Source organism: Panthera leo, chromosome A1 (genome assembly GCF_018350215.1).
Source record: "Panthera leo isolate Ple1 chromosome A1, P.leo_Ple1_pat1.1, whole genome shotgun sequence".
Classification (NCBI taxonomy): Eukaryota; Metazoa; Chordata; class Mammalia; order Carnivora; family Felidae; genus Panthera; species Panthera leo.
This window is the reverse complement of record NC_056679.1, coordinates 35,834,970-35,862,782: the sequence shown is the minus strand read 5'-3', so window position 1 is coordinate 35,862,782 and position 27,813 is coordinate 35,834,970. Positions and strand designations below refer to the sequence as shown.

At 36.7% G+C, this 27,813-nt stretch overlaps 1 protein-coding gene across 1 annotated transcript in view; it reads left to right on the top strand.

Moving 5' to 3' along the window:
- The window catches only part of DIAPH3 (diaphanous related formin 3), a 504,750-nt gene that overhangs the window by 146,192 nt on the left and 330,745 nt on the right, over nucleotides 1-27,813 (top strand). The window contains exons 9-14 of the mRNA XM_042927440.1: nucleotides 111-216; nucleotides 16,626-16,736; nucleotides 17,023-17,141; nucleotides 17,937-18,053; nucleotides 22,694-22,812; nucleotides 25,699-25,763. Of these exons, the coding sequence (XP_042783374.1) occupies nucleotides 111-216; nucleotides 16,626-16,736; nucleotides 17,023-17,141; nucleotides 17,937-18,053; nucleotides 22,694-22,812; nucleotides 25,699-25,763 (637 nt within the window). The remainder of the gene's footprint in view (nucleotides 1-110; nucleotides 217-16,625; nucleotides 16,737-17,022; nucleotides 17,142-17,936; nucleotides 18,054-22,693; nucleotides 22,813-25,698; nucleotides 25,764-27,813) is intronic.

Below are 27,813 nucleotides of genomic sequence, written 5' to 3'. Positions count from 1 at the left end.
TTGCTGGTTCTGGGAGTAGTGACTCTGGAGTTGAATAGATCAAGCAGTTGTATTAAGGCATTTAGATTATTTGCTGTTGGCAATTTAATTAATTTCAAATTTTCTGATAGCCTTGAAGAGGTTTTAGAAGCTTTAACATCAGCTGGAGAAGAAAGAAATGTTGACAGATTTTCATCTATTGTGGAAGGTCTCAGGCATGATTCAGCTCAGCTGCAGGTAAGTTTCAGGTATAATCTTACATATTGTTTTATAACTGTTTTCTGACTGGCTTATATTTAAGTACGAAACCCTGCATGCCATTGAATGTTTTATAACATTTCAAATAAATGTATAGAATTCTAATGTGTAATATATCACAATGTGTTCTTATAGTTATAACTTGGTGTATACCTGTTATTATTTCCTTGGGTTACTTTCTTAGATGCTGACTTCCTAGGGATTTCTATAAAATCGATAATCAAAGTCCATGAATTCTTTATTTTCTGTTAGTCTTACTACTTGATAATTACAACTTTTTATGAAGTTTGGACAATTAAGTGAATTACGGCTTTTTGCTGAATTATTAGTTTTTATATCTGAAAAGTTAAGAGTTTGCATGAATAATAAGGAGACCAAGGTACACTAGGATTTTCAAAGATATTTAAATATTTAAGTGCTATTGGGGCACCTGGGTGGCTCAGTTGGTTGAGCGTCCAACTTTGACTCAGGTCATGATCTCGTCAGGCTCTTTGCTCACGGCTCAGAGCCTGGAGCCTGCTTCCGGTTCTGTGTCTCCCTTTCTTTCTGCCCCTTCCCTGCTCACACACTGTCTTCTGTCTCTCAAAAATAAATAAATATTAAAAAATAAATTAAAAAATATTTAAGTGCTGTTATAGAAAGTCACTTTTTTTTTTAAGGAAGTTATTTTTAGACTTAACTAGTATAGTGTCCAAGCTGTATAACTAATGTTTATATAATTTCTCCTTTTTTTTTTTTTAAAAAAAAAAAAGAGGGGTTTTGTTTTAATTGCTGGAATTGTTAGTTATTGCTAATAACCTGAGTATCTTTAAGGAAATAATTAATACCTGACTCCCACCTCTGGATATTTTAAAAATTTAATTGGTATGACTTGGCTATTGGGATTTTTAAAGATTCTCAGATGATTCTAATGTGCAGCAATGATTAAAAACCAAAATGTGCTAATAATAGCTACAAAGTAAATTTATTTCCCCCTTAATTAGTAAGAAACTTCTAGTTTTAACTTTTATTTAAAGGTCTGTGCAGCTTGGCCTCTGTATTATTTTTCATTGTGGTAGGAATAAAGAAACCAAATCTTACGTTAAATTAAAAAAAAAAGATAGTATTTGATGAGCAATCAGAAAATTTTAGAGATGTCAAAATTAAAAAAATGTATTATGGTATTTCTGAGGATGGTGTTTGTGATGATGACCTTTCTGATGACAGTGTTTGTGAATGGCTGGTGAGGAACCCTGTTGTGATTTGTTTCTCTGGGCAACAGGTAGGGCTGGAGATCCGAGTATATATTCCCTAATGCATAGGTCCTGTTACCAGAGCTTCTGGAAAAAAGCCTCTACTTACTCATCAGGGCTTGTCAGAGAGCATGGGAGTAGGGGCCTGGGATGTGTTATCACCTCTGATGTGGACCTTACTCCTTCAGATTTTTCATATGTATTCTAGAGTCTTAGAGTCTACAGTGTGTATCCACGGACAAGGATGTCATTGCTCTCATTTCCCTTCTCTCTTTTTTTTTTTTTTTTTAAATGTTTATTTTCTTTGAGAGTGTATGGGCGGGGGTGGGGCAGAGAGAGTGGGGGACAGAGGACCCAAAGGGGGTTTTACACTGACAGCAACGAGCCCCCTGTGGGGTTCGAACTCATGAACCGTGAGATCATGACCTGGTCCAAAGTTGGACACTCAACTGACTAAACCACCCAGGAGCCCCTCCCTTCTCCTCCTTTCTCATCTGGCCCCAGGCCTCCTATTTACCACAAGCCTAAGGAAGAGGGAACACAGAAAAAACTTCGTAGAGAAAAGCTGGTGACTTTACCTGAATTTTCCTTTAGTACCCAGGTTACCTTTTACCCGTATAATGTTTGTGCAGATAGCAACAGGTTATCAGATGAATTTTGGTCATTTGCATAGCATATTAGAGATCACGTCCAGTTTTTAAAATCTCACTTAGGAAATGTAATAGTCACATATAAACTTTATCCCCTAAATACTTTTTGTGCTAGTGTATACTTTTTGTATTTAATAATACATACATCCCAAGAGTGGACGGGATGCTGTCTTGGAATGGAAGGAGTAGACTTCTGAGTCAGATAGCTTGAATTTAAGTCCCAGCTCTTCCCATCCTGGCTCTGTGACCCAGGATCATGCCCCAGACCTCTTCTTTGCCTCCATTTTTTTTTTTAATTGTAAGATAAGGAGACTGTTGATCACTACCCCATGGTTGATGTGGGGATTATATAGATTAATGTATTTAAAATGTTTAGTTCATTTGCCGTAAGAGTTGAGTAAATGGTAGACTTCAAAAGGAATTTTGTTCAATTAACAACAGTGGAGATTGGAGACTGAAGGCAATCTTCCTTTCTCAGAAACATTAGGAGTGTTGATACTAAAATTGTTACATAACTAGAGGCACCTGGGTGGCTCAGTTGGTTAAGCGTCCAACTTCGGCTCAGGTCATGATCTCACGGTTCATAGGTTCAAGCCCCACTTCGGGCTCCGTGATGACAGCTCAGAACCTGGAGCCTACTTTGGATTCTATCTCTCTGTCTCTCTCTCTGCCCGTCACCTGCTTGCATGCACACTCGCTCTCTCTCAAAAATAAACAAACATAAAAAAAAGAAACCATCAAAAGATTTTAAAAAATTGTTACATAATTAGAACTTCGCAATACCCGTGAACATATCTCAGATTAACAAAATGCATGCTCACACACAACCTGTTTATGTATTTTTATAGCAGCTTTATTTGTCATAGACTCAAATTGGGAACAACCCAGAAGTTCTTCAACAGATGAAGGGTTAAACTGTGGTACACCTGTATCATAGAATACTACCCAGTAATGAAAAACAATGAACTATTGATATATACAACAGCTTAGGTGAATCTCCAGAGAATTACCTTGATTGAAAAATGCCAGTGCTAGGGGCGCCTGGGTGGCTCAGTCGGTTAAGCGTCTGACTTCAGCTCAGGTCACAATCTCACTGTCCGTGAGTTCGAGCCCCGCGTCGGGCTCTGTACTGACTGCTCAGAACCTGGAGCCTGTTTCAGATTCTGTGTCTCCCTCTCTCTCTGACCCTCCCCTGTTCATGCTCTGTCTCTCCCTGTCTCAAAAATAAATAAAATGTTAAAAAAAAATTAAAAAAAAAAAATGCCAGTGCTGTTGGTTACACACTTTGTGATTGCACTTATATAGCGTTCTTGAAAGAACCAAGTTTTAGAGACAGAGAACAGTTTAGTGGTTGCCAAAGATTTGGAACGGGGTCTGAGAAAGTGTTGGGTGTGACCATAAATGAATGGCAGCAGGGAGTTGTGTGTGGTGAAACAGTTCTGCATCTTGATCGTGGTGATGGTGACAAACGTACACATAGGATGAACTCACATAGAACTGTACATATACACACAAATGAGTGTAAGGCTGCTAAAAGCTAAGTAAGTTCTGTGGGTTGTACCAATTTCACTTTCCTGGTTTTTGTGTTGTATTATAATCATGCAAGGTGTTAGGAATACCTAGGATCTACTGTGCATTTGTTTCTTTTCGCAACTTTCTGTGTATCTACAATTATTTCAAAATAAACAGTTAAGAACAAATCTTGGTAAAACTAAGGTCCCAGTTTATGGCAATATTATATCATTTAACATTTTAAAGCTCTGTCTGAGGAAAGGGGTAAAAAATGTCTTGTTAAGAACAAAGCCGTTTTGGGGTGCCTGGTTGGCTCAACTGGCTAAGCATTTGACTCTTGGTTTCCACTCAGGTCATGATCTCATGGTTCGTGGGTTTGATCCCCACATCAGGCTCTGTGCTGACAGTGTGGAGCCCGCTTACGGTTCTCTCTGCACCCACCCCCACCCCCCCGCCCCTCATCTCTCTCTCTCTCTCTCTCTCTCTCAAAATAAAATTTTAAGAAAAAAAAGAACAAAGCCATGTTTAATCTAGGTAAATAACATGATTGACAGTTGAAAGGTGACCATTATAACCTTAAAATTCGTTATTTGCCTATTAAATTTGTTTTGGCTATCAAACATTGAGGTACATCTATTCGAACTTTAAGAATTATAACTGATTACCATATGAACCTGAAGGCAAACTACACGTATCAAAAACATTCTTGGGTATATTTAGTCATTTCTATTATGGTAGTTACTCTCATTGAAGGTGCTACCGTATGGAAAGATGATTGGTGTAGTTATGATAAATTTATATTTAGCTAGTAAATATCTATACAATTCTCTGAAAGAGAATAGTCAGTTAACAATTGAGAGTGGATTACTGGTTTAAAGACGACATTAAGACTTGAAGAAATTTAAACATTTATCTAAAGATCTGATATAAATTTGAAATGATTTTTTTAACAGCTTTATTGAGATAAAATCCACGTATCATAAAAGTTACCCATGTGACATAGACAGTTCAGTATTTTGTGTATAATCAGAGTTGTGTAGCCTTCACCATAATCAACTTTAGAACCTTTTATTTACCCCTAAAAGAATCCCCCCACCCTACCCCTTCACGGTCAGCCTGCAATGCCCTCCTTCCCTCTAGCTCTAGGCAACTGCTAATCTACTTTCTCTCCCTATAGATTTTCATATTCTGGACATTTGATAAGAATAATACAATATGAGGTCCTTTCTGACTGATTGCATTCACTTAACATAATATTTTCAAGGTTCATTCATGTTGAAGTATGTGTCGCAACCTCATTTTTTTTCTGCTCCAAATATTATGCGTATTGTATGGATATTCCACATTTTGTTGATCATTTGTCAGTTGGTGGAGATGTGAATTGTTTCTGCTTTTTGGCTTTTATGAGTAATGCTGCCTGTGAAAATTTGTGGAGATGATTTCTTTTTTTTTTTTTTCAATGACTGCTTGTTTGCCGTATTTAGTGTTAGGGGAATAAGGGTGGGGGCAGGGCTAGCAGCAACACCTCCCCTTGATAGTTATTTAAATCATCTGATTCAGTTCTTGAGAAATTTTATACCAAGATCTAGGTGGCTGATTGTATTTGCTTTTATGAAAGTAATTTGTTTAGTTGTAAGTAATTATATTTTGTTTTATGGTTAGTTGTGTTATTTTTGAAACACTAAAATTTCTTCATACAGTTTTTAAAAGTTAATTTTCATTGAGAAGTGAAAATTCATTTTAGCATTTTTTTCCCCATTTTTCTGATAAGGCCAGATTAAATTTGTATGCTTTTGATGATGAATAAGCAATGGGAAGAATTTTAATTCTTATTTTCCCTACTCAACCCTTTTGTTGTGGATTTTTATTCTGGAAGGAAGGTTTCTCATTATTACTAAGCCTAATATATGAAATAGCTAGCAGGTGGCAAGCTTAAGTTAGGAGTTAAAGGTACTGTTTTCCAGATAACTAACTTAAGGAGAAGGGTTGTGTGTTGGGGGGGGGGGGGGGGTAGTAAGTAGATTGTCTTTTTGGGGGTTGCTGGTTGTTCTCTGTTTCCTTTAAAAAGATCATGCAACACTTTAGTAATACCTAAAAATACTTTTCTCTTTGGATATTTCTGAATTTTCTACAATAAAGTATATTTTAGAGCTAGCTCATTATCAATTTGCCCATGAAACTATTGAGTACTAAGTGCCCATTTTATACCATTACCTGTATACTTTGCATTGATTGAAATGTGCTAGGCTGGTGGATATTAGCAAATCACCAAATTAAAAATAAAACTTGTTTGTCACTGAATAAAATAGAAACCAATTGTTTGCTTTTAAATTGGAGTAAGTGGGAGATGGTAAAATAAAAAAAAAAAATCTCATTGTTCTTTTATTGCAAAGTATAACATAGTACTTTTGAAAGGAGTGTTGTTAGATTTTTTTTTTTGAGTCTGATAATAATGAAGATAATGTGACTGCCTATGTTTTTGATAGAACTGAACATAACTTTCATTCCTCCCACGCATATGGTAGAGAAAGAAAGTGAAAAACTGAGTCCCAGAAATAAGTTAAAATTATTCTCAGGCCTTAGAGAGTCTTACCTATCAGAAAAGAAAGTACAAATATAAATATCAGACTTAAATTATACATTACTTTTTCTCAAGTGTATCAGAGAGATGTTTTCAGCTTCAAGCAGCATAATCCACTGTGGGTAATTTAAGCAGGAAATGGTGCTGGATACCTTAACAGAACTTGTGGGAGGGAACTGTGTGTGGATGGGTATTACAGACGTAATGTAGAAGAAATGCCAGACAACATCCGTGAATGTTCTAAGGGAAAAACCACTCCCAACATTCTATTCTAGTCAGCACCTGAGACCCTAGAGCAGACAATAGTGCTTCTGCCACAGACCCAAACCTTTCCTCATAGGGTCCGGTCTTGATATGTATGATTGTCCTCTCATACTGACACAGTCTGCTTTCCCAGAAGAGGGTTGGAATAAGTGCGGGTGAACCAGTCCCTAGTTTCAACCACATGTTGAATTTATCTATTATTTTCGTTTCTTTCCCTTTATTTTTCTTTTCCTTTCTACGTGTATCTTCTCCCTTCTCATTTTAGAGCCATAATTTGCTAGCGTATCGGAAACATTATCTGGATTCTAAAGAGTTTGTCCAAAGCCTTGCTGTTGGTCGGAGGACTGTTTGAATTGTGGTAGATTTTTGTCAGGAAAGGAATCAAAGGGTGGTAATCCTTGAGTTTTTTGGGGTGGTTGTTTGGCTTTGCTTCTGTGTACGTGTTTTCAGGCCTGTGGTGACTACGTGCTACATTTTTTCCTATGTTGTCTTCCTCTTTCAGTCCTCTTGGACTCATGGGTGGGGAGTGTCAAGAAGATGAAGGGTCTGTGATTTTGTGTCACTTATAAGTTAATGTGTTAGTTTGCCTTGTTAGTCTTATGCATGCTATGAGAAGACATAAATGCCTGGGTCGAAAACAAAGGACTTCATTACCCACAGCAATAGTAGTGGCTCAAGTACAGCTTTGTATCAGCCTCAGTTTCCAGTTGCAGTGGTTTGTGTTTTAGGAGAGAAACCTTGAGTTTAGGGAATTCAACTCTTCCATCACAGGCAGCGCTTTTTTTGATTGATAAAAGCTATGACAAAATCTCTTCAGTTTATCTCAGAGTATTTAATTAAAGCTCTTGGTCAGCCGTACTCTAAACAGTAAGTTGAGGCTAGCCTGTCATATGGACCTCAGCCAGGCCTTCCAGGTCCTAGATCCAGTCAGCTAAACAAACCCCACAGACCATCAAGGTCTGACTTTGAACACCAGGAGGCTTTTTTCTTAATTTTTTTCTGTTGGTTTTTCCACCTTGTCTGAGGTAGTCAGGTACAGAATGACATATTAGTGATTGCACAGACTTCCCTTGGTTCAGCAAGAAGGAAGTCTAGGGCAATACTTTTATCCATAACAACCCTGGCTAGTGAGTTGAATCTGAGTGCTTTCTGGGGCTAATGTGTGGTATCATTGATAATGTCAACTAAAATCGGGGACAGATTTCTTAGCACCTTTTCCACTTGGGTGATTCCCATCATAGGGATAACTGCCTGCATGTACACATAAATAACTTTTTTCTCCAGGACCAACGGTAGCCTCAGTTGGAGAGTGAGCTTGTCATGGTTGTCTGAGGACTGCACGGTGTACCGCTAGCATTTGCTTAAACACTTGAACATCTCTTATGATCACCTCTAAGGTGAAAGTTGGTGTTTTTCGAGAGACAAGCAAGTTAATGCCTTGCTTCTTCATAAGATGTGTGGTCTTGAATGTCCACATGGTGCTTCTGGAATGAAAGCATTGTTTACAGTTATTGGAGCCCCCCAAATGGGATCTTTATCAAATAGGGGGCTAATGGGTAATAGTGCTTAAAACGTGGCCTCCCAATTGTCTGATAAACAATAGGATTCCCAGTTCAGGATAAAATTGAGTGCAGGCCTTTGTTTTGGAGAGTCTAAAGATAGGGTGGGGATGCCAGGTTGTGCTACAGGACAGGAACTCTGAATTTAGGAAATCCTAATCTTTTATAATGGGTTGTAATTGTGCCTGCCTTTTGCTCCAAAGAGACATTATCTTTATTAGACTGGACATGAAGCATGCCTACCCATTTGCTGTTCAAACTTCCTTGAAAAGTTCATCCAGAAAAATGGCAGTCAGTGCCTTGGCTTGCAATGCATGCAGAAATGTAAGAGACCCATGGTGGTGCACTGTCATGCATTGGGGAGCAGACCACTAAACCTTCTCTTGTCACCCTCTTATTCTTCAGTCTGTGCTCTTATTGTTTTTCCTGTCATTCATCGTACCTTGGTGTAGATAGAACGGAATGCATCCTTCATTAATTTTGGTTCATGCAGTACTACAGAGTATTTTTCTCTACCTTAATTACAGACTGAGTGGACAGTGGACAAGAGTAGTAGATTATATCCTTCCAGGATTCGGTGGACTGGGGTGAATGATAGATATGTCTTTCTAAGATTCCCATAGATATTGCTCTACCCTGAAATGTATTTTCCAAAGAAGCAAAAGGGAGAAATATAATCCAGGTCTTTGTTGTCTCAAGAACTGTTACAAGAGGAAAATAAGGTCTCAAACATATTCAGACACCTGGCATGCACATGGTGTTAACGAATGTCTCATGCTTACATACTAAAGTGGATAGGGTGCTCACATTTAGACAACAAGAAGAAAAAGTGAAAATCTCTGTTACAAAAGAAGTTTCATGTATAATACTTAAGAATCAGAAAAATTGAAAATGATATTCTCTGCAACTTGCTTTGTAGAACAAGGCTATGTTAATCTAGGTCCTTTGAGAAGCAAGTGATTTGATCAGCAGGGAGCTAGGGGAAATGCCTACTAGAGATCTGGAGAGGGCTGGGGCAGGTGGGGAGATGTCCAGCTCAGTGCACACTTGACCCCAGGTGGAGGAGAGAAGGAAGGAGGCTTGGGGGAAGTATCTTAGGCTGCTATGCAGTTCTGGGAGAACTTGGCAACATGGTTGGGGAATCCTCAAGTCAAAGCCCTTCATGTCCTGTCTCACTATTCTTGCTGTGTGCAGACATTGGCTGGGAGAAGCCGGTGGGAAGTGTGGGTTTGACTCAAATCTTGTGATGGATTTCACAGGGAGCAGCTGGGGCTGGGCTGTTAGTCATTTATACTCCCTGCAGTCAAGGAACTGCATTCCCATGGCTGTTGTAAAGGCACAGTTTCTCTTAAAAACAAAATAAAAAAAGCCTCTTCAATTTCTGGATTTTATTGAGTTCAAATACAGAATAGATATTTGTAAAATTGATTGGATCACATTTTCATATGTCTCAGAAAGTAGGAAAAATTACCTTTAATTGAGTTATAGTCACTGTACCTTGAAATCTGTTATTAGACAATAATTGAGAAATCGAACATTGAAACAAATCATGGGTTAAAATACCCTTTTAGATACAGTCAAGTTTATTTGCTTCTGTTTCTTTTCTTTTCCGTACCCCTGAAATGCTCAAAATATTCTCAAGTTTAATTTTGCTTAAGACCAAATGAAGTCCTCATTATAATAAATAGTCCTACCTTAATTTACTATTTTGTCTTGTTTCAAGTATCTCCACCCTCCCCCACAAAATTACTAACCGAAGTTTTTAGTTTCAGATAACTTATTCTCACTGTTAATGAAGGACCCAAATGAAGAACAGAGAGTATAGAAAATGTATTTTTAGGATTATTGTGGAGGCATTCCAGAAGGATGCAGAGATCAGTTTAATTCCTCTCTGTTTTGACTACTTCTATTGAGGTTTACATCAGTAGGATTCATATGTCAATATGAATCAAAAGGTTAAATGTATTAAAATGGACTGGTAAATAATAGGCCATTAAGCGAAGACATTAAAGAAACATAGTGGGACAATCTAATGTGACCTCATATTGTCATATGGAGTACACACTTAAGTATAAATTGTGGCGAACATTTTTGTCTAGCACATACTGCCAATTTTCTTAGTTTACATAATAAATTTATTCAGTTATGCTATAGTAGATTGCCAGAAAGATAAACTTACCTCATGCTTCAGAGGTAACTGCACAGAGTTTCATAATTAAGCAGTCAATTAGTTAATTATTCAGTGACTGCTGTGCGCTGAATTATACTAGGACCATAAAGAAGTATACTCCTGCCCTTAAGAAGCTTATACTTGGGAATCTGAAGATAGCTAATGTTTCATAAGAAAAATGCGGTAGTTAAGGCGTACAGCAAAATGCATGAGAGGACACAGAAGAAATTAATGCTGTTTCAGAGGGAAGTTTCTGAATAAATATTTAAAAATCCATTTGTTTTTCCAGTATTTCTATACATATAAATCGTAGCCTCTTGAATCCTGCAGTTTATTTCTCTGTGTTTATGTGGGTTCTATGCAGGTACCTTGGACTCTGAGTTGTTCTTTGTGTCTATAATTGACAGAGCACTGAACTGGAAGTTAAAATTATAGAACTTGACATCTGCTGATCTACTTAAATGTTTCTGTGTTTGTCCATATAATGTAGTCTGGTTAGTTTTTATTCTGAATTAATGCAGTGCTTTTTAAATTCTTTGGAGTTTGTCTGCAGTAGAGGGGAACTTCATCTGTAAGCATCATTTACTCATTTTAACTTGAGAAATATGAAATTTGATTGTGCAAAGAAAAACAAATGATTTCAGCAATGGGTTAGGAAAGACGGAGAGCAGACTAAGTTGTATCTTCCAAGCCCATGTAATAATTATTCACAGATTCCGATAGAATTTCTATGTAAGTACTTGACTGGTACTTGTTTATAATGTGAATTTAGCTTGTGCAGCTGATATATTTTCAGTGTCATATAGCCATCGTTTTACTTGTAAAAACATCTACTTGTGTTTAGAATGAACATGTTGACTGAAGTGTGAGCTTTCTTTTTTGTTTTGTGTTTTGTTTTTAAAGTATGAGCTTTCTAAAGAATATGCTTGCTTTGGCTTTCAGATATCTTCTCAGTTCCTTCGGCACAATCATGGAGAAGGCATTTTCTGTGATGGCCTTCGAAAAACTTGGATGAGCTTTTATGGTTGGGCCTCAGGCATCACACCTGTTAGGGTCCCTTGAATTTTCTGCTTGGAGTTTTGCAAAAGGGTCAAAGGTTCTTGTTCGAAGTTTAAAAATGCATAAAGTGGTTTTTTCTCCTCATATTTGTTTTCAGCATAGTGATAATTAGCCATAGTGCAGTTGTGTACCAGAGGAAATTTAGGTGCTGTGTATTCACATGTGAGCAAACCTGCCTGTTTTCAAGGGCAGAAAGCTGCTTTGCTGCTGAAGTGATGTACATGGGGCATCTTTCTTTCTTTGTCTTGCCGATTAACCTTTTTCCAGGTCGAATGATTTTTCTTTGATCATTTGCTTTGTTCCTAAGATTGCCTTGGAACAGCTCTATTCCTCATATTGAGTATCTTTGAAATTTCTGTTTACGGTTTATTTACTTTGCCCCCTGTTGCGTGTCTGTGCCTTCTAGTCTCTTGCACTGTTTACATTTCTCTCACTATTTATAATTACAGCTCTGGCTGTGCATTTTCCTCATCTTTGTCTGTGGGCTTTCCCAGCCCCAGTCCTTACAGTGCACCTTCTGTTTGCCGCTGCTCTTGAGGAAACCTTCAGCCATCCTAAGCCCTAGATGGACATACACACACTCCTCCAGCTATAACTTTTGTTAAATACTTTATTTCATGCAAGCCTCCTTTTTGATAATTAAGGTAAGAGTAACAAAATGAGCTTACAGTATTTGCTTTCCGAATCATCAGAACTGAGCCCATGATTTAACACCTAAAGAGAAGTGCCTTACTCGCTGAAACCAAAGGTTAATAACCAGTATTTCTAAAGTATAAAGATGTGCTTGGAGCAAGGAGAAGAATATTTTAGTGCCGATTTTAATGGTATGCTTTTGTTTGCTGATTGCATATGGTACCCATGAGAAGGCAAGTGTTGTCCTACTTGGGACAGCAACTCTGCCTTTTTATAGAAACTGTTCTTATCAAGTCACCAATTTGACAAAACCAATGTTAATTTATTGGTCATCTTATTTGACCTATTAGAGCCTCTGACTGAGTTGATCACCCTCTCTGTTGAGAAACTTTTCCTCCCATATTTCCTGAGCACCACAATCTTATTTTTCTTCTACCTTTTTGATGCATTTTATACTTAAATTTTTTTTTTTTTTGAGTTTACTTATTTATTTTGAGAGAGATAGAGACAGCATGAGTGGGGAGGGGCAGAGAGGGAGATAGAAAATCCCAACCAGGCTCCATTCTGCTAGTGCAGAGCCAGATGCAGGGCTTGAACTCATGAAACTAGGAGCTCATGACCTGAGCCAAAAAACTAAGAGTCACACGTTCATCCACCTGAGCCATCCAGGTGCCCGGATGCCTTTTTACTTTATTTGCCCAGCCTTGAAAGCAAAACCTGCCATTGAAATGCCCCATCAGTTCCTGTATGTCACCTTTCCTTTCTGCTACTCCTAGATGGTTCTATGCAAGACCTTGATTTTTATGTACAGTTGCTGTGGTCATCTTTTTCTTGAACCTGGCTGTCCTATATCCAGTTTTCTTCTCCACTTTATTTCGATGCTCATCACTAAAATGTATTTCTAACCCAACTCCCCTGATCTGTCGTTCCAAGCCTCTTTCTCCCATCTTAATGAATGATTTAATTTCTACCTTAATAAATGATAATTCCATCCTTTGAATTGCCCAAGCTAAAAACCTTGGAGTCAATCTTGACTCTCATTTCTGATAGTGATTTTTGTCTTTTCTCATAGCTATATCCCTACTACTGAGAAGTGCTGAGGGGGCACCAATAAATAGGCTTTGAGGAAATGAAATGGTTGAGCTAGTAAACAGAAAGTGAATTCTGCATTCTGATGCCCAAAGATAGAGGCTTTAGTTAAATTAGGATGTTTCCAGGAAGGCAGAAGCACTGTTTACTTACCCTCATCTACTTCATAGGGAGGTAGATTTTGTCACGCTATTAAACAATTAGAATGCTAAATACAAATTAATGAAAATCGTATATGCTACACTTTTGGAACATGAAACAGGATGGTGATTCTTTTATGATGAATATCATAATGCCATTATTTCCTTGAGCTTCTGTTAATATCCCCTGCTGACACAGGCTAGGTACCCAATAACTAAACATTTTTTTTTTTAATGAATTAATGATTCCTAATGTACATTTTAATCTCAGAATTTTAAAAGCAGGGTTTATTCTATTCTCTGAATCCCATTTCTCATAGAGTAATACACTCTGGCTCCATCCACACTGTTGCAAATAGCAAGATTTCATTCTTTTTGTTGGCTGAGTAATATTCCATTGTATGTGTATATACACACACCATATCTTCTTTATCCATTCATCAGTTGATGGACATTTGGACTCCATATTTTGCTGTTGTTGATGATGCTTGTATAAATGTCAGATTGTGTGTGCCCCTTGAAATCTGTATTTTTGTGTCCTATTATGCTAAGTGAAATAAGTAAGAGAAAGACAAATACCATAGAATTTCATTCATATGTGAACTTTAAGAAACAAAAGAGAAACATAGGGGAAGGGGAAAAAAATCATAAGAGACTCTTAACTATTGAGAAAAAACAGGGTTGATGGAGGGAGGTGGGTGGGGAATGGACAGCATGGGTGATGGGTACTAAGGAGGGCACTTGTTCAAATGAGCACTGGGTGTTAAATGTAAGTGATGAAGCACTAAATTTTATGCCTGAAACCAATTTTACCATATATGTTAACTAAATAGAATTTAACACTTGAAATAGCCCCCCCCTCCACCTCTTTCTTTCCTTGTACTTTATAGCTTTGTTAATGGTACCTCCTCTTGTCTAGTTGAAGAACAAAGGAGAGGGGCTCTCACAAATTCTTTTCTTCTACCCCATGTCCACCAAGCCATCAAATTCTGTCAGTTTTCATAGATTTCAAATGTTCAAGCTCTCATCATTGCTCACTAAAGTTGCTTCTACAATAGTTTCTTAACTAATATTATTACCTCTACTGTTGCCTCTCCTTTACATTCCTTGTAGTTTCTCCTATTTCCAGTTGAACCTGAACTTTCTGACTTGGCATACAAAGCTGTGCCTCATCTGGCCTGTGTCCTTGTCCAGCCTCATCTCTAGTGACTCCTGGAGCCGCTCTCTCCTGAATCCTTTGTGATGCAACGGAAGGGCCCAGGGCCCAGGTTTTCTAACCGGTTAATTCCTTAGATGCTGAGAACATCTCATCTCAGTCCTTCACTTCATCAGGCTGCCTTCCTATTTATCTTTAAGAGTCAATGCCGTTACCCAGCTGTCCTTGTTTTTATTTGGTTTCTCCACATTCCCAGTATATATGGAACATATCTTTTCTACATAGTATATTTTTATCATTGATCTATTGTCTTCATGAGGACAGGCAGCATGATCTGTTCACCTTCATAGTTCGTGAGCCTTTTCCACTGTCTGTAGGAATTGATTTGTATGACATAGATGCTATATTGGCCCCTGCTTCTGCCGGTATGCTATATTAGTTTGAAATTGTGTGATAAAACAAGTCTTTATGTCTGAGTATACATTTTTAAAAACCTAGAAAGAACTCTTTGATCCTTACCTTGATTATAGAATTTTTTTTTTCATTTCTATAATGAAACATTACATTTTGCTGTGTATTTGCATATTTTCCTAGGCCTGTGTTTACATGACATTAATTTAAGAGTGGTTATAGGTCATGATAATGGCAAATTACCATTAGAATTGGGAAGGGATTTTAGATAATGAACTTAAATTCATTATTTCAGCTTAAGTCAATTTTCTGTTTTTCCTTTTATAGAAAATTGCCCTTTAGGATACTTCCTGGAAAGAATGTGGATTATCCTTTTCCCTTCTTTCTCTTCAATTTCATGCTGCTATTGTTCTACACATATTTACTTTACATTTAGATCCTATTTCCTGCTAATTTTTATGCTGCTATTTTTGCTGCATTGAGCCCTTTATAATTTACATCTTTTCCAGAAACCTCGTGATTAATACTAATTTATTTGCTCAAATGTAGAGAAATATTATCTTTGTAAGATCTTTGAGATCTTTTAAAAGTCTATACTATTGCTGAAAAGGTATTTTTGTCGGTACTGGGTAATGACTGACAAGGAGGTGGAAAGAAAGTATTTTAAACCTTGTGACATGAACCAGTTACAGCTGAGTGAATGTGTACTGGAAAGGTAGCCTCTGTTTTTAAGTTTATTCTTTTTTTTATTCTAAGTATTTCCCTTTTCTCTATTTATCTTCTGGCACATTTCCTTCCTCCAGTTTAAATAGTCTTAAGTTTTGACAGTAGAGGCATGCTGGTCAGATTTTAGTATTTAGACATCAAATACAATAATTACGATATATTTCAACCAGCAGGACCTGAGACCCCTGGAGGTGTCTTAATCCAAAAGAGACATTTTAAATTCATATAAACCTTGCCTTAAGGGATGGAGAAAGGACAATTTAGGGAACAGCATGAGGTTAAACATATTGATCAGTAGGCCAGTCATTCTTGTTAAGACTCTGGTAGAGTGTAGACAGAAAAATAGCATCATCATCAACAACAAAGAGTACTTCACTTCTCTAGAGACCCATCTCTTTTGCTTCCAGTCTCTCTTGCTTCCATTATATGGATTTCAGATAATGAAAGATAGGTTTTAGCCAGGGATACAAAAAAAATGCATATCCAGTTTGAAATTTGGGGTGTTAAATAACTGGAAAGTATAGTGATTTTTACATTTTTAGCACTTGAGGAATATACTAAAGGATTTAATTAGCTATGTTATTTCTTTATGCCTTTGGAATAAACATGACCTATATAATTTTTTAATTCTTGTGAAAGTGTAAGAACCATTGCCTGGTTAATTCTAGTAATTAATTGTGCAGTGATAAAAAGGTAGTTTTTAGTTATAACAACGCCATTGACCAGATTCACGACACTTGCTGACCTTGAAGTGTTTGAAACTTTGGGTTTCTCTCCATGAATGGCAAGTTACTTTACTATGTCAGGTAAGTATTACCTATCCAACAGAGATCTATAATTTTTCTACTAGGACATTCAGTTTATGTTGTATGCACATATAGCATGGAGTGATTTTCTTGGATAAGAGCTGAACTTTTGGCTAGAGTGAAATTTTTATGGAACAGCTCCAGTGCCTAATGTTTCTCTCTCCTCTCCCACAAAAAACCCCCCAAACAAATAAAAAAGAAGAAAACTCCACCGAAACTATATTTCTTGTTTAATTTTAATTGACTAAAATAATTTACATACAAATTATTGTTCTAATAGATTCTCCTGGGAAGAAAGGTATTTAATGATTCTTGGAACAAAACCTTCATGTTTCGGTTGTATTCCTCTTTCTTTAATGTTGGAATCCAAGCTTAAGTCTCACCGTGCAATCTTTTGTAGGTAGCATGTATGCAACTCATCAATGCCCTTGTTACATCTCCTGATGATTTGGACTTCAGGCTTCACATCAGAAATGAATTTATGCGTTGTGGATTGAAAGAGATATTGCCAGTAAGTGCCCTGCAGTCTCCTTATTAATATTTAAATTAGAGGAGTACTTGAATAGGGGGAAATTTAGATAAATTACCTTCAAGAATAATTTATCTGCGGGGGAAAAAGGCTTGAGTATAAAAATCTATTTTTGAAATATAGATAAGATTGGAGTATTAACACTTTAAGTGTTTGAATGCTGTAAATCAAGTCAAATGGTTGGTTTATTGTTTATATGTTTTTCATTAACCTTTTTGCATTATTAAAAATAAAACCGTTAATTGTCATTTCTCTTTCATATCTCTAGAATTTAAAATGTCTGAAGAATGATGGCTTGGATATCCAACTGAAAGTCTTTGATGAGCATAAAGAAGAAGATTTGCTTGAGCTCTCCCATCGCCTTGAAGAGATTAGAGCTGAGCTTGAATATCCTTTTGTTCTGAAGTTACTGACATATGTAAAATTGTTGCTAAACCCCAAACAAACTTCACACCCCAAGATACTAAACTTCTGAAGCCATTTCTGTATAAACAGTATAAAGCCAAACCTTTATGAATCAGATTGATTTTCATATAAACTTTTCTTAATAGTTTCATGCGTGTTTTTCTGAGTCCATGCATATGGAAAGGGACGTTCCAACCCACAAATTCCATGAGGCCTCTTGTGTATGTGTACAGTGTGTTGTTTTTTCTTCTCATGTGTGGCACCTCCCCCTCCTCTAGTGCTCTCTAGCATTAGCCTGTTGGCTCCTATGCTACACCTTGGGTGCACACCCCTATGGGCCTTTGTTAACTCTGTGGGTCTGCAGATCTCTGTGCTTTTCCAGAAATCCACCAGGTTCCTGTCCTCCACTGGGGCTTCCCCATGGTGGATAATGCCTGGCACCATCTCTCTTGGTTAGGGCACTCTGTACACCTAATGTGGTATTTCCAACCAGCTGCCTGTTACCCTTGCCACCCGAAACATCTTGGCTTGAGAGAGGCAAATGGTTGGGAGTTGATTTTGGAGGAGAAGACAGTGCCAGGTGAAGTTACCATTTGCACACAGTTTTCCTCTACTTCAATCCTAACTACCTGTGTGGTACCATATGTTGAGTATACATGATGGTATGGGGTAAGACACACAATAATCTTTTGAAGCCTACAGAACAGATTCTGTGCTGTGTTATTGGTTGTTTGGTGTAGAGAATAAATAAATTCACATATTCCTTAATCAGTGTACTGAAGCATATGATATTTACAACATGGTGTGGAACACAGTTAAGGAAACTAGAGCGGAAGGATATTTTATTTCCATTCTTCAGCATCTTTTGCTGATTCGAAATGATTATTTTATAAGGTAAGAGGAGGCTATGTTCTAATGTTAAATTTCACTAATAAAATTCTATTAATTGTGAAATTCACTTGATGTTTGATTTGGGCAAGCTCATAATTTTCAGATTTTTATTTCTGTCTTAATACTGACTCATGGAATGTGGCATTTCTTCTGGGCATATATTTAGACAGGTGACAGTAAAATGATATTACTGTTATTTTGTAAGCTGCACAGATTCTTGTTACCAAGTTTTCATCTGAATAAAAAATGCGAACTAGCAACAAATTACTAATTTATCTTGTGATGGATAATGTTTTCTCATTAGTCTTTAGGTAGTAGGAATGGGGTTGATAAGTTTCTTTTTATAAGTTACATGAAAGGCAGTAAACCTTGTTTTTATTAGTATTTAAGTAGCTAGAAAGTGCCTGGGTAATACAGTTGCACTTAATGTTGCTAATGTATCGGAAAAGCTAGACAAATAACATTCAAGTTCGATTATATCTCAGCCATCTTGAGTTTAACAAATTGTTTATTCCATCTGTACCTTATCTATCTGTAGCTGGGCAAGCATATTAACACCTACGTTCCTAGGTGGTTCTGAAGGTGACACATAGTAGCATGGATAAATCTCCTAGCCAAATATCTGGGCACCTGGTGTATGTTCAGTAAATGCTCTCTATATCTGCTTTCTACTTTGTTACTGTTTTATGAGGAAAGTGGAGATCCTTGAATATAAAACCATTTTTGGTGCCTTTAATTTAGCTTTGCTGAGATTCCATTCTCAAATACTTTGGGTAACGTGTCGTTTCTTACACTGCTTTCATGTGGAAGAATTTGCTAGAGATGTCTCATTTGGGCTGTGTCCCCTGGGTGATGTCAGAGGGTGTAATTCAGGCTTTTGATATATCTGACAAGTGAATAGAATAAGAGTCAAAGAAAAAAAAAAGTTTACGTTCTTTGGGATGAGCACAGATTGCCCATCTTATCTCCTCCTTTTGCAGCACAAACATGCTAATATAAAATAAACACTAATACATTGACAAAAATATTAATACAAATATGAATACATTAATTAAAATCAAAATAGTACATTGATTAATATTTTTAAATATCAGAGGTGCTTGCTAGTTATAAAACTGTCTTTTTCCCCACATGTGTTTAAATTTGAAGCTTCCATTTACTCTAAAGTAAACTTGTCCTTTTTTTAAGAGCGACAGAGTGAGAGTGGGGGAGAGTCAGAGAGAGGGGGAGACAGAATCTGAAGCAAGCTTCAGGCTCTGAGCTGTCAGCACAGAGCCCAGTGTGGGGCTCAAACTCATGGACAGCAATATTAAGACCTGAGCCGAAGTCAGATGCTTAGCCACCCAGGCGCTCCAAACCTGTCCTTTTCTTGATCCCTATATGGTTGGTCCTGTCAACCTCTGATTGCTTGATGCTGCTGGAGTTTTCAAGAATTCAAGAATATTGTTTGCTTTCAAAGTTTTGAATGTGTCTTAATGCTGCCAGAGGGGGTTCTATATTACTTATGATCCCTTCATTTTTACCCTAATCCCTTAATCTGTGCTGCAGAAGGCCACGCGGTTGTGTCTACCTTTAAAATAGATTGAAAAGCACAACTCTCCTGGGGCATGCTCAGGTAATCCTGTCACTTCAGTGGAATTAAGAGTCTCAGAGAAATATTAAACTATAGCTGCACCAAAGTGACGTTAGTTATTTTGGGCATTTTTCAAGTATCACCTTTTTAACTTGATACTTATGTATGTTGCATTCTTCGTGGACTCTTTAAGCCCCAGGACCTTGGTCTCTGTTTCACGTATGGTTGCTGTGAAGGCGTCATTCTTCCTATGATTTCTGTAATCAAGACCATTCCATCTGTTTTTTTTTTTTCCCCATGTTCCCAAATTCTCATGGGTGGTTATTGTTGTTATTTATTCTTACAGAGAATATATTTTTATTATAAGATTGTGGCAGATTATGATCATTTAGATAGTTTTTCATTCATTTAAAATTATTTAGCTTTTTATTTAAATACAGTAAAACTGTTTTTGGTGTGCAGTTCTGTGAGTCTTGCTCTTTTGGTTTTAGCTTCATGGTTTTTTGTTGGTTGGTTGATTTTCACTGTCTCCGATGGACATGGACTTTACCTTTTAAAAATCTTTGATTATCTGAACACCTTTTGTTGAATGAACATTCTTAATTCCTATTGATATAAATAAATGTTTTCAGATTTTTATAAATTGCTTTGCTTTAGAATGCAAGATAGTCCCATTTAAAAGAATTAGCCAATAGGAAAATAAGAAAATTTTCTCACGTTCACATTTGGGACGAAAGGAAATTTTACTGAAATGGAACTCAGTTGGAGAATGTACATGCAAGGTAACCTCTGCCCCCAAGAAAAATGAAATGTGGAAAGAATATTGGAGTGTGGAGTGGGAGATCAAATTCATTTCTCTAACAAATACTTAATGGCTTACCATGTGCAAAATATTTGCCTAGTTGAATGTGCATGGGAGATAATTTCTGATATTTGGTAAAAATACTAAAGAGAAAGTGAAGATGATTTTAAAATTCCTCCAACAAAAATGACATATCAGTGAAGTAATGGCAACTTATCTTCATCCCTTAATTAGGTTATTTACATATTCCTCTGACATATTCACTAACTCACCAATATTGCTCATGGTGATTATTTTCTGGATGCACATTTCTAGAATCCAGAAGTACATTATTATTTTGCTAGTGTTGCCTTGAAAGAGATTTTGCAAGAAATTTCAGCTACTTTGTAAATGAGCTTATCATTGGGAGCTGTGGAGGTGAGAAAACATTTACTGAAATAATGATTTATTTAAAAAGTCCACAAAATAACCTATGTTATTGATTAATAACCTATGTTATTAAGTCCACAAATTAACCTATGTTGTTAATTTAAAACATGTTTATATTAAAACAACACTAGGGTAATGTTGAATAAGAGTAAAAAAGAAATAGAATGCTCCATCTTGATTTTCCAACGTGGTTGATACTTTGTACCTGTGTGTGCAATTTATGTACCTTAATTGTACATGTGTTTGTTATGGCGAGATAGTAGGGAATGGGAGACTATATTTTTGGAAGCAGTGTAGAACATTAAGGAAAGCGTGGTAGTACCTTCTTGCTTTGACATGTACCCAAGAACACTGTCTTAAACATTTTTAGTTGATGACAGTCGATGACCATCTTTTGTCTTTGCTAATGTTCAGTTATTTTGGATTTTATTCTGCATAATGGGCCATTTATTAGGTGTGAGGTAAGTAGATTCAGGGCAGTAGAGAAGAAGCTCTAGTGAATAGAAGCGCCATCACTTACATGGTGAGAAAGATTTGGAGAGGAAATGTGTGCAAGAAGTCATTGAGGGAACAAAGAAGTTGTAGGGGTGGCTGGGGATGAAAGACTGACCTCATTGAGATAGCACCCACCCTTTCTGTCATTTTAGTTTGGTTTTGTTAATAAAATCTAGATATTTTAAATTTATTGGCTTAAGTTTTGTTTTTTAATTTTTTTTTTTTTTTTTATGTTTTATTTATTTTTGAGAGAGAGAGAGAGGCAGTGTGATCAGGGGAGGAGCAGAGAGAGGGAGACATCAAATCCGAAGCAGGCTCCAGGCCCTGAGCTGTCAGCACAGAGCCCGAACTGGGGCTCGAACTCACAAACCGTGGGATCATGATCTGAGCCCAAGTCAGATGTTTAACTGACTGAGCCACCCAGGCTCCCCTTGTTGGCTTAAGTTTTAAGGGAGGTTCTTTTGCTTATGACGAACATAGGTGGACTAAAACCTGCAGTGACAACGTGATCCCTATTTGGGCATTTATTTAAACTCTAATTTTTGAAAAAAAATGTGTTTTGAGTACGAAATATTCATTTGTTACTGTATATATTTTACAGTACCTGTTTTTAATTGGACTCTGCAAACATTCTTAAAGTAGTAAACTGTATAGTTTTAAGACCCAGATAACTTTTTTGAAAAAAATGGATATATTTTGGCTTGTATTAATAAAATGAATTAATGGTAGATATTTCAGTATGGTACAGTGGTAGGTTGATCTCTGTTGAGGACTGCTTTTAAGCACCTATCACTTCATCTCAGTGCTTTTTTTTTTTTTTTTTATTGCTTACTAATTAAGTCAAGGTTCTGACTTTTGTAAGCAAATCATCATTAAAACACTGTATGTGCTAAAAGAGTGTAAAAACTTAACGTCGTAATGTCATTGGAAGAAGGAAAGCGATGACTATTGTATTTACCCTCACTCCCATGTTAAATCTGTCATGTCAGTTGTTGACACTATACGAAGATAAATTATTGAACTTGAAATCAAGCTTACCAAAATACTTTGTTTTGATGTAAAGTTATTCTTATAAATGGAGTGTGCATTGGGGCGCCTGGGTGGCTCAGTCGGTTAAGCGGCTGACTTCGGCTCAGGTCATGATCTCGCGGTCCGTGAGTTCGAGCCCCGCGTCGGGCTCTGTGCTGACAGCTCAGAGCCTGGAGCCTGTTTCCGATTCTGTGTCTCCCTCTCTCTGACCATCCCCCGTTCATGCTCTGTCTCTCTCTGTCTCAAAAATAAATAAATGTTAAAAAAAAATTTAAAAAAAATGGAGTGTGCATTTATTCTTTTTCTTGGTTTTAGGCAACAATACTTCAAATTAATTGATGAGTGTGTATCTCAGATTGTATTGCATAGAGATGGGATGGATCCAGACTTCTCATATCGAAAGAGACTAGATTTAGATTTAAGTCAGTTTGTCGGTGAGTATTTCTCTAATATTTAAATGGAAACCTCTTATCGTCCCTTGCCCCACAGGTTAACTGCAGTGTCAGTTCTCCTAGTGTGACCTGTAGAGTCCTTAGGGCCCTTGATACCCTTTCAGGGGATCCTAAGAGTCAAAACTGCTCTCATAACAGCACTAAGACATGATTTGCCTTTTCCATTGTGTTGGTATTTGTGCTGATGATGCAAGGATGGTGAGTACAACTGCTGGCACTTAGTTAGGAATCACGGCGGTGACCCCAAACCATGTTAGTAGTCCTTGAATTCCTCACAGTAAACAAAACAATAAAAACTGCCATTTTTTTTCACCTGAGTGTCCTTCATAGAGAACTGAAAGACATTAATTTTATTAAAAATCTCCCCTGGAGTACATATCATTTCAACATTCCCTGTGACAAAGCGAATTGTACACGTCAAGCACACGTCTGCATACTGAAGTACAGTGAGCAAATAGCTGCGTATGTGCTTGTATTGCGAGCTGAATTGGTTGATTTTTTTTTTACAAGGAATGATTGTCATAAAAACTGTGGCCACTCATGCTTGACTGTCTGGCACACACTTTCTTAAAAAGGAGATAAAGTAATTCTATAATGTCAAGGAAAATGACTGATAGAATTTGTTACCAATGATAAAATTCAAGCTCTCAGGGAAAAATTTGAGTTTTGGAAAACTTGGATCTGCTACTGTTAGCTTGACAGCTTTCCAGTACGCGAATTTTTTTTCTGGTGAGGTCAATGATGATAATAACCCATAGGATTATTTTGATATTGTATAATGAGATGTGTCAACATTTGGAGAATCTACGTGACTCCGCAAACCACTCTTTTCCAAATTCCCGTGCCTGATTACACATTCTGCATGGGTGAAGAATTCTTGGATTTTGAAGTAACAGAGTACAAAACATTCACTGATAGGTGATTCCACACAGCAAGTAATGTGCAAGGAGTTACCATATGTCAAATTTTGGTGTAACATGAAAAAAGAATAGTCATTTTTTGTGTGAGGTTGAGGTTGTTTTTCTTCGTATATTAGAGTTCATAAAGAAGTACGGAGTGCATAGAATGAGAAAGGACTAGATTATATTAGTGGCACTGATAAAATGCTCATTTTTCTCCACTGGAGGGAAGTAATTAGAAGTTCCTGGTAGTGGGAGGGACAGATATGAGGAAAAATAAAGCAAACTAAAATGTGGAATGATTTTGAATAGGACCTGAAAAGGAAGTTTATTCTACCTGGCCATTAGGAATGTTTTTTCTTGAGTAGATGAGAGGTTTGTTTAAGCATTGAACTCTTGAGAAGGAAATAGACTTTTTAACTACTGCTTGGCTATATAAGTGAAACATATTTACATAGTTACAATAAGTACATTGTATATGTTGATTTTAAATGTTTATAGAAAACTTAGACACACTGCAGAGGACTTACAGTAATAGGTGAATGGGGATCTGGGGCGAAACAGTAGGAGAGAGAGATGTTGGCAAGTAAATAAAGATAACTTTATATATTATAGTGGAAATCAGTAGATACTGTTTATGTAACAGTGATCGGAGGTTTAAGTATTTATTTAGTGCTACAGAGCCAGGCAATTTAGAAAGCAAAATTATTAAAATAAATGGGATTAGACAGGAAACACTATTTTCATCTTCTATAATAGGAAGCTATCTATAATGTATTAAATAGATGAATCAAGAAATAATGGTGTACACATCTTATTTAGAGTTAAGAATCTAACTGCCAGAATAATCTAATATAGAAAGAACCATAAGAGGTCTCATTTAGGAAGTGGGATTGGGTTTTTAATGTAGTGATTTGGTTGTTACTTTTCATTGTAAGCCCTTCTGTAATATGTTTTTTAAAACCATGTTTATTGCTTTTATTAAAGAAAGAAGGGAGGGGCGCCTGGGTGGCTCAGTCGGTTGGGTGTCCGACTTCAGCTCAGGTTATGATCTCACAGTTCGTGAGTTTGAGCCCTGCATTGGGCTCTGTGCTGACAGATCAGAGCCTGGAGCCTGTTTTGGATTCTGTGTCTCCCTCTCTCTCTGCCCCTCCCTCACTCACGCTCTGTCTCTGTCTCTTTCAAAAATAAATAAACATTAAAAAAAAAATTTTTTTTTAAATAAAGGATCAACTACAGCATGGGGAATCTATATGAATTACTTCTCCTGCATAGTGTCTCATCATGTGGATCTATATCGTAGCTTATTTAGTCAGTCTGTTACTGATGGACCTTTATTTCCAGATATTGGCTAACAACATTTTAATGAACATTCTTGCTTAAAGGCAGAGTCCTAACAATGCAATTGCTGGGTGAAAGAAAATACATATTTTAAATTTTAATATATATTTTCCTAGTTACTCACCAGCAAAGTTCATGAATTATACTTCTATGGCATAGACAAGTCATTTTTTCTGTGCCACCTCTGACACTCAGTATTATGGATCATTTAATCATTGCTGTGTTTCATTAAATAAAATTTATATTTTTGTATTAGGGAAATGAACTACCTGTTCATACATGTTAGCAATTATTAATTTTGTTTTTGCTAATTTTCTGTTCATTATTGTTGTGTTGGTTATCATCTTCTCTTCTTCCTTCAAAATACTTACGTGTTGATGAAAGACACTTTTTGAGTCTTGTATGTTACATTTGTCCAATAATTTGAAATTGTAATTGGGTTTGCATTTATACTTTGTGGCCTTGGTATCATGCTTGGAAAATCCTTCTCCATTCAGTATTAGCTTTCTTTGTTTTGCTTATTTCATTACTGACACTATTTCTAAATGTTTTCTTTTTCTAACCTTTTCAAGTCATAATGATTTTAACAAGTACTGGAATTAAGGAAAAAATGTCATTGCCATTTTAGATGCTTGCTTAGATCAAGCGAAGCTAGAAGAGTTTGAAGAGAAAGCATCAGAACTTTACAAGAAAGTAAGTAATTCTGATTGAGTTTGCAAGACTGTGAAGAACCATCTCGCATCATCAGGCATGCTTCTCCTTCAGGGATTTTGCTTGTAGTTTCCACTCTCTTCTTTACCTCCTTGAGCTATTTGCATAAATGCCATCCTTAAGGAGGATTTCCTAGACCATTATATTTAAACATTTTAACTCTCCACTCCCAGCCCTGGCCCTGTCTGTGATTTGTTTTCCTCTGTTTTATTTGTTATCTGACATGCGACATGGTGTATGTATTTACCTGTGTATCTATGGATGTGTTGTCTATTTCTCCCTCTAGAGTAACCTTTATGAAGGATATTTCTTTGTTGTTGTTTGAAGGATTTTGTTTATTCAGTGTCCCTGCGCCTAGAACAATTTCTGCCCTCAGAACGTTAAAAAAAAAAAAAAAGGGTCAACGAATAAGTGATTGAAGAAAATTTGTAGAGTCAAAATTTTAAGATTGGAGTATTTCTCAAGAAATCCTATTTCGAAAAGTTTTATTAACTTTTCTGTTTTGGTTCATGTGGCTTCATTAGGTCTAGGTGAACATAGAAAAGTGTCATTTTTATAGGTCAGAAGTATCTGATATTGCCAGTTGGGTTGCTTCGGCCCAGTAGTATTGCTGACCATCTAGCCGTTCCCCACTGTTCTCGAAGGTGGTGTTCTGTGCTTTCATCTCTGCTTGGCATGTATCTATTCCACTCTTTTTCTGTTTAGAAAAAAAAAAAAAAATGTTGCTTTTGTGGGATTCTTCACATGTTAAGCAGTCACTTTGATTTAAATTCGTGTGGCTGGAAAGCATAAGAGACTGTTAAAAACTGAGAACAAACTGAGGGTTGATGGGGGGTGGGAGGGAGGGCAGGGTGGGTGATGGGTATTGAGGAGGGCACCTTTTGGGATGAGCACTGGGTGTTGTATGGAAACCAATTTGACAGTAAATTTCATATATTAAAAAAATAAAATAAAAAAAAAAAAAAAAAAAAAAAATAAATTCGTGTGGCTGGTTTCTCACATTGGAGGAATAAATGATAATTACTACCCCCAGCCCCTGATGAACATACACTAAATAGACTTTTACTGTGTGTCAGTTACCATGCCTAAGAGGCTATGTTTTTGAACTCTCTGGATCTTGGTGAATATTGAACGAATCTTACACTTCTGTAACAGTTTAAGATAATACAACTTGCAAATGGTAGACAGTCTTTTATAAGTTAGTGGTAATTTATGACAAACTTTGTAAATGCCCCATGTAAGAAGTCCTGCGTGTCCCCCACACATAGAGGTTATTAACCCCTGGGCCTCTGGCTGCAGGCTAGAATTCCAGCTTAAGCATGTGATACTGTCTTTGCCCTGCAGGAACTTGAGAAACAAATGAACACATCATTGAAGTGTCATATGTGCTACAGCTGATAGGTGATCATGGTGTAGGGTGATCCCTTATCCCCTGACTTGGTATTCTAAGCCTTCTACTTGGTATTCTATTTTAACTCTTCCTGAGAAAGTAGTAGTAAACTTTCAGGTACTTGCTTTGGATGTATCCCAGGTAGTATAAATTTGCTTCTATAATCATTTTTAGGTATATGATGTATATGAGTGTTGTTAAATGTGATACCTTTCTCAACATATTGTTTTAAAATTTAAAGTTTAAGTGTAAGTAGAAGAAAGACCTTGTTCAAGGTTACTTGTCTCCTTTTAGTCAGAAGTTATATGTCTTAGGTATATTTAAAAAATATTGTTTGCTCCATAAAAGATTCCTATTGCCATACCATTTTGTATATATCAGCAAGAACTTCTTTCTGATAGCTTTATAAGGACACATGTAAATACTTTGCTTTAGGCAGGAAGCTATCATAGTTGCTAGACACATTCTTTATTTTGGTGCATAAATTTGAAAAATGAAGACCAGAAATGTCAGAAAGTACATAGAGAATATTGAATTATCAACCTTCTTGTACAGATGCACTAATACATTTACCCTAGGGAATGAAATTAAGCAGAGCCTCAGCCTTAACTGTGTTTCTTGACATTTTTGCGTGTAATTTTG